The 7,043-nt window shown below is 37.6% G+C and overlaps 1 protein-coding gene across 1 annotated transcript in view; it reads left to right on the top strand.

Annotated features, from left to right (window-relative positions):
- The first annotated feature begins 345 nt into the window (after positions 1-345).
- Positions 346-7,043, top strand: part of Arhgap19 (Rho GTPase activating protein 19) — a 7,557-nt gene continuing 859 nt past the window's right edge. Inside the window, exons 1-3 of the mRNA XM_033761229.1 lie at positions 346-416; positions 3,814-4,079; positions 5,999-6,079. Of these exons, the coding sequence (XP_033617120.1) occupies positions 388-416; positions 3,814-4,079; positions 5,999-6,079 (376 nt within the window). The 5' untranslated portion in view covers positions 346-387. The remainder of the gene's footprint in view (positions 417-3,813; positions 4,080-5,998; positions 6,080-7,043) is intronic.

The raw sequence follows: 7,043 nt of genomic DNA, 5'->3' as shown, positions 1-7,043 counted from the left end.
GATCTTTTTGCTTTAATCGATGCAACTCAGTAATTGTTATTGCAATTGGATTACAATACATTCAGAAACTACAGTAAGTCTGGGGAAAAGTGTTATTTACAATAAATGATGAAATAGTTTGTCTTTGGCAATATGATTACATATGAAGACTGCAAAATGCAGGTGTAGGTTTCCCGAAGCAAACTGGTCTGATTTTAAAATTCTATTTTGTTCCTACTTGCAGAAGAGTGCTCAGAGTTCTAATAAATACTGCCTTTCAGGCTCCATAATGTGTCCTTGTGTCCTCTAATATGTCTGGAATTTGTGTAGGCTGTGCTGGGGTAGGGAAAGGAAGTTTCTCTGTCACGCAAGCAAGGACAAAGTTTTTTCCTGTCTCTTCGATTACCAATGCCTCATCAGAAGCTTTCAGCATTTATGTAAGAAATTTATTTATTTTCCTAGAACTTGAGCAAACTTAAATTTATTTAAAAATATTATAGAGAAGGACTTTTTGCTTAAATATAGTGTTTTTTCCTTTTGTTCGAGGACTTTCTTAAATTATTAAGTGTGTTCCTTTATATTCTTAGCTTTGTACTGTACATTTTTTGGAAAGGTTTTAGAGGACTTTGTGATATGGGGATAATTAACAAACCTGTTATAACTGTCTTTTCCATCTTTATCTGCTATATTCCTTTTTAAAAAACCATTTCTATCTTTTAGATATTGTTATGGCTTATATCTAGATGTTCCCCCCAAGCCTCATGTGGTCATAGGTGGAGCTTTTTGGAGGTAGCTGGATTTAGAGTGTGTGATGCTGGGATCAAAGGTGTGTGATTGCTAAATTAGTCCACTGATTGGTTTGGCCTAGTTCTGAATAGGATTAAGGTTGCCCCCCCCTGGATAAAATATAAGGAACAAAAAGAAGGTCATTTCTTGTCACTTGTTGCTTGTATGCTTCTGTTGCCTTCTGCCTGCCACAAACTCTTTCTCCTCTGCCATGCCCTCTGCCATGCCACCCTGCAATGGATCCAGCCAATTATGGACTGAAACCTCTGCAAACTGTGAGCCGAAATAAACTTTTCTTCCTTTAATCTTGGGCGTGGGGTACTTTGTCTCAGCAAAGAGAAAAGTAACTAAAACTTCCTTTTGTCTTACCAGATGCTCCACTCAGAAAAAAAATGAGGTTAAAAAAAAATTAAAGCGTAGGGTAGTAATAGTGAATGAACATAGGAGGGAGGAGGAGAGCAGAGGGGAAAGAAAAGCAAAGAGATTGTGCTTCTTATGTGTTAGGATTTCCAAGATTATCTTTTTCTTGTATTCCTTATAAGTAGGTAACAGCAACCCCGAATCTGTTTCTTTCTACCTGCTCAGGCTGTTCAGGAGAGGCAGTTTTGGGAGTGATGGCCAGGTAGGTTTCTCAACTGTGTTGAGAAACAATATAGCTAGTGGCTTTGTGCTTCTAACTCCTTTCTCACTGGTCTGTTTGATCCAGTTTAGTGTTTCCAGAGTTAGCTGTGATAAAAGTTTTAGACTCTTAACTGACATTAATAAAATATAAGACTATAGATTTTATGTGTATATATGCTTGTACCTCAGGAATATAATGGATGCTATTCATTTGCATTTGTATATTAGAACAAATTTGATCTGAAATTAGATACTCAGAATTAAATGGGATGTATGGTTGGGTGTGGTGGCATATGCCTGTATTGCAGCAGTTGGGAGGCTGAGGCAGGAAGATTGCCATGGATTTGAGGCCAGCCTGGGCTCCATAGCATGATCCTGTCTCATAAACAAACAAACAAACAAACAAAGAATTAAATGGGATGTGAATTCCATATGACTAGACTCAAATAAATTATATTTCTTTTTGGTGCTGACACATTTCATGGTTTTCTGGACTTTTCAGTAATTTCACTTTATTAGTGATTATAAATAGTAATTATTTTTTGTTTGTTTTTTGTTTTTGTTTTTGAGACAGGGTCTCACTATGTAATTGAGACTGACCTGGAACTCACTATGTAGCCCAGGCTGGTCTTGAACTCACAGTGATCCTCCTGCCTCTGCCTCTCGAGTGCTGGGATTACAGGCATGCACCACCACGCCAGGCTGAAATAGACATTTTAAAGGGGCTCTTTAGGTTTGGTGGTGGCACACTCCTATGATCTAAGCTACTCAGGAAATTTGAGACTGGAGAGTATAAATTGGAGGACAGCCTAAGCCACATAGTGAGACCTTATCTGGAAATAAGAAATATAAAAACTGCTGAGGATATAGCTTGGTAGTAAAGTACTTGTCCAGAATACAGGAGGCCTTGGTCTCAGTCTCCAGCATGGGAAGGGGAATCTTTTCAAAGTTTAAATGTCTTCTGATTCTAATTATTACAATCATTGGCATCTTTAAGTTTATGCAGGAAAATGACCTATCCTTGTGTGTAAAAAAGCTGAGGAGATAAGCATTCTAAGTCCTCTCTAGTACTTTTTGGTCAAATAGTCATAATTTTATATTTATGTGATTTTTTTCATAGTGAATTATCATTTTAGAGAAAAGGAATATTGAAAATTTAGGCTGTTAAAATTAATAATTTTTCAAGGGAGTAGCAGTGAAGTTTAAAGTTTACCTATACCTTGTTTTTATTGTATTATTATTTACCTGTTTTTTTCGGTACCTGGGATCAAACTCAAGACCTTGTGCTTGCGAGGCAGGCATGGTGCTGCTGAGCTAGATCCCTGGCCCTATTATATTATTAATAAAAATTATCCACATAATGCTGTCAGACTGTTTTATTATTCAGTTATATTTAATATTTAACGTTTCATTTTTCCTAGAATAGTGCTTTGGTGTACCTAGCTGTCATGGACAACTCTTCAGTTGTGATTGTTTTTATTGGGGAAATGTGTATATGAGTCAGGTGAATTTAACTTTGCCTGACTGAGGCATGATAGTTTGTCCTTTCTGGTTTGTGTTATGTCAGTTCTTCAGTCATATAACAGATGACTGTTTATATAATAATATAATGAGGATTATTACTATTTATATAGTAAGGATTAGAACAAGCCATTAGAGTTAATTGATGATGGGTACAAACAATGCTGCGTCTACTGTAAGAGATGGAATAGCACAGTTCTTAAATGTAACATACATTAGAAGTAAAAAGGTATAAGTGGTTAGCCATTGGGAAACAAAAAACAGAGATATAAATATTTCTTGAGAGGCAAAGGAATTTTGCCAAGAGTATGATCAAATAGAATATAGGAGTGGAAAATTGTCTAAGACTAGAGGGTCTGCAGCAAAGTGACTGAGCAAAGGATGGTCCTCAGTGATAGGTCAGAGGCATCCGGAGTTGAAGATTTTTAAAATGAAACTGGGCTGGGGTATAGCTCAAGGCCTAGCATGTACTAGGCCCTGGGGTTCAATCCCTAGCACTGTAAAATAAATAAAACCTATTTATAGACCTGGCCAAGATTTCATTAATAATCTATTTTATGTACCTATATGTTTCCTCTATTCTGTGAAAGCTTTTTGGTTATGAGGAACAGAATCCAAAGGCAGCTGATTGTAAGGAAAGCTTTGCCTGTGTGGACTCAGGAACCAAAGCATTCATCTGTTTTTGTTTTTTTTGAGACAGGGTCTCACTATGTAGTTGAGACTGACCTGGAGCTCACTATGTACCCCAGGCTGGTCTTGAACTCACAGCGATCCTCCTGCCTCAGCCTCCCTAGTGCTGGGATTACAGGCGTGCGCCACCACGCCCGGCCAAAGCATTCATCTGTATGACAAAGAAACATGTACCAAAACGATCCCCTAAACAATCTTCTGGCTCATTTTTTTCAGTGATGCCATCTGCAGTTTTATCATCTGCAATGATTCTTCCCTTCGAGGTCAGCCTGTTATCTTCAATCCTGACTTTTTTGTGGAAAAACTCCGACATGAGAAACCTGAGGTGTTCACTGAGTTGGTGGTCAGCAACATCACAAGACTTATCGATTTACCTGGAACTGAGCTGGCTCAGCTGATGGGAGATGTGGAGCTTAAGTTGCCTGGTGGGGCTGGCCCAGCTTCAGGATTCTTACGATCTCTAATGTCTCTCAAGCGGAAAGGTAGGAGATGTGTCTGTGAAGGGTGGGCAGTCTCAGCTGCTCTCTGCACTTTTGGACTTTGTTATTTTATTTTTATTTTTTTATTTTTTTGAGACAGGGTCTCACTATGTGTAGTCTAGGCTGACCTTGAACCTGCAGTGATCCTCTTGCCTCAGCCTCCTGAGTGTTGGGATTGTAGGCATTTCTGTGCCACTTCACCTGGATTGGATTTCCTTCTTTCTTTCCTTCCTTCCTTTCCTTTCTCTTTCTTTCTTTCTTTCTTTCTTTCTTTCTTTCTTTCTTTCTTTCTTTCTTTCTTTCTTTCTTTCTTTCTTTCTTTCTTTCTTTCTTTCTTTCTTTCTTTCTTTCTTTCTTTCTTTCTTTTCTTTCTTTTCTTTCTTTCTTTTCTTTCTTTCTTTTCTTTCTTTCTTCTTTGTACCAGGGATCGAACTCAGGATCTTGTCCTTGTGAGGCAGGCAATAGCATCACTGAGCTCTATTCCTGGCCCTGGATTTCTTTCTTGACACCGAGATATTCATTGAGGAGTTGTGATTATCCTCAAGCATTTTTAGGTCATTTTTCTCATTTTCATAAGGAGTAGAACTTTAAGTACTAGTAATAAATTATAAAACTATTACGATAAAAATAATTAAAATAAATGCATTCAGTCCCTAATAAGTGACATGTTTGTTTGGGTAGTTACTGGAGCATCTTAATTTTCATGCCCTATTACTATTTTACTGAAATAATATTTAATTTTCAGGGTTTTTTTTGTGGGGTTTTTTTTTTGTTGTTTTTTGTTTTTTGTTTTTTTTTTTTTTGGTACCGGGGATCGAACTCAGGTCCTTGCAGGCTACTAAACTGCTGCTCTAAATCCCTGGCCCCTATTTTCAGGTTTTTTAAAAATGGTGTTTTGCTATATTAATTAGGTTGGCTTTGAATTCTTGGGTTCAAGTGATCCTCCTGTCTCAGTCTTCTGAGTAGCTGGTACTATAGGTGTGTGTCTTGTGTTGTGTTAAACTAGTCAAACTAGTACACACACACACACACACACACACACACACACACATAAACCCAAAGTTACATAACTGGAGAGCACAGAAAAGAAAGCCTGAACATTTTTTATTGCAGTAGTTCTCAAATGTTTTCATTCCCTGGAATATTTTTTCATAAGGCTGGTACTTACAGCTCACCCAAAAAAAGCCTTTTCAGGAAACAAAGAAATTGTAGCACTCCTTTTGATAACACATGAAGGGGGTCTTGTTTTTTATTTTGTTTTTTGGTACTGGGGATCGAACTCAGGACCTTGCATTTGCCAGGCAGGCGCAGTGCCACTAAGCTAAATCTCTGGCAGGAGGTCTTATTTTATTAACGAGATAGAAAGATCATTCAGCTAGAAAAAATGTTCATGCATTATCAGGTGACATCCTGTGTCAGCTCTGGTGGATGATGTGTCATGCTTTCACAACTGTGAGTTCTTTTTTGTTTGAAAATTAATTTAATTATCAGTGTGATATTATTACTTAAATAAGAAAACAGTCTTGGTCTTTATGGAACCTACTATTTGATATTGAACTTGGAGCTGATTTGAGAGTTGTTCTGATTGTATTTTCTGCTACCCTTCCAGTGCTAAGGTTTTGGTTTATTCACCCTGTGAAAACATTTGCCAAACTGTAATGTTGGGGTGGTTTTATTTATTTATTTATTTTGGTTTTTTGAGACAGGATCTCACTCTGTAGTTGAGACTGACCTGGAACTCACTATGTAGCCCAGGTTGGTCTCAAACTCACAGTGATCCTCCAGCCTCAGCCTCCCGAGTGCTGGGATTACAGGTTGCGCCACCACACCTGGCCACAGGGTGGTTTTAGATATGATAAATTTTGTACTATTTTGTTCTATTTGTGTGAAATACAGTTCTGTCCTATCATGTGGTTTTTCAGAAAAAGGAGTGGTATTTGGATCCCCACTGACGGAGGAAGGCATTGCCCAGATATACCAACTGATTGAATATCTGCACAAAAGTAAGACTACTCAAAGTTTTATTGTTGCTTGTGTAATTAGGGCTAACTGCATTGATAATTAGGTGCCAGTTAACCATTACCAAAGAACTAACCAGTGATGGTTTCATGGGCAGATTTTAAAATATATGGCCTTTTAAACTTCATTTTATAGGGCTGGGGATTTAGCTCAGCGGTTTGGTAGCCTGCCTTGCAAGCACAAGGACCCGAGTTCAATCCCTGGTACAAAAAAAAAATTAAAAAAAAGTATATGATAAGCACAAGGACCCGAGTTCGATCCCCGGTACCAAAAAACAAAACAAAAAACTTCAATCTTATATATTTGATATGCATCGTATCTCAAAGATGTATATAAATTAGATAGTGTCTGTGAAATTACACGTACCCCTTAACTCAAACAGAATTTTCTTTTGGAAAAATTGTCACTAAATAACTGACATTTAAATAAGGGATCGTGTACGTTAATCCCTAGAATTCTATGGTTTATATATACTTTTCACTTAATTTCTATTGCATTTCTTAGTTGTCTTGGTGGTCATGTCATTGTTCTAAGTACTTGAAACAGCTGAGTATATTTGAAATATGGTGGCCCTGATATATACAGCCTTATATGCTGCCTTTATAAATTCAGCCCAACATTTATGCCTTATTCTGTGTGTAACACTGTGTTAGGAGCTAGAGCACAGGTTGCAAACTGGCAGTTTAGGGGTTTGAGTCATCTGCACTTACGTTTTGTTTGTTGACAAAGGATTACATTAAAAATAATATTAGTTGTCAGTGTTTTGAAATGAAAAGAGTCCAGGATTTCAACTTCTTTGCATGATAGGAAAATCTAGCATTCTTGGGCCTAGTTACCATTTGGACGCAATCAGCTGGAGCACAGGGAAGTGTTCTCCAGTTTGTTAGGGTTTCTATTCATTCTTTTACTGTTAACCTGCCTAGCCTTATAGGCATGTGAGCTTGGACC

Source organism: Fukomys damarensis, unplaced genomic scaffold, assembly GCF_012274545.1.
Source record: "Fukomys damarensis isolate Sample0158 unplaced genomic scaffold, DMR_v1.0_HiC HiC_scaffold_8, whole genome shotgun sequence".
Lineage (NCBI taxonomy): Eukaryota > Metazoa > Chordata > Mammalia > Rodentia > Bathyergidae > Fukomys > Fukomys damarensis.
Note: the sequence above shows the minus strand (reverse complement) of the source record. Positions and strands in the feature narration are given on the sequence as shown.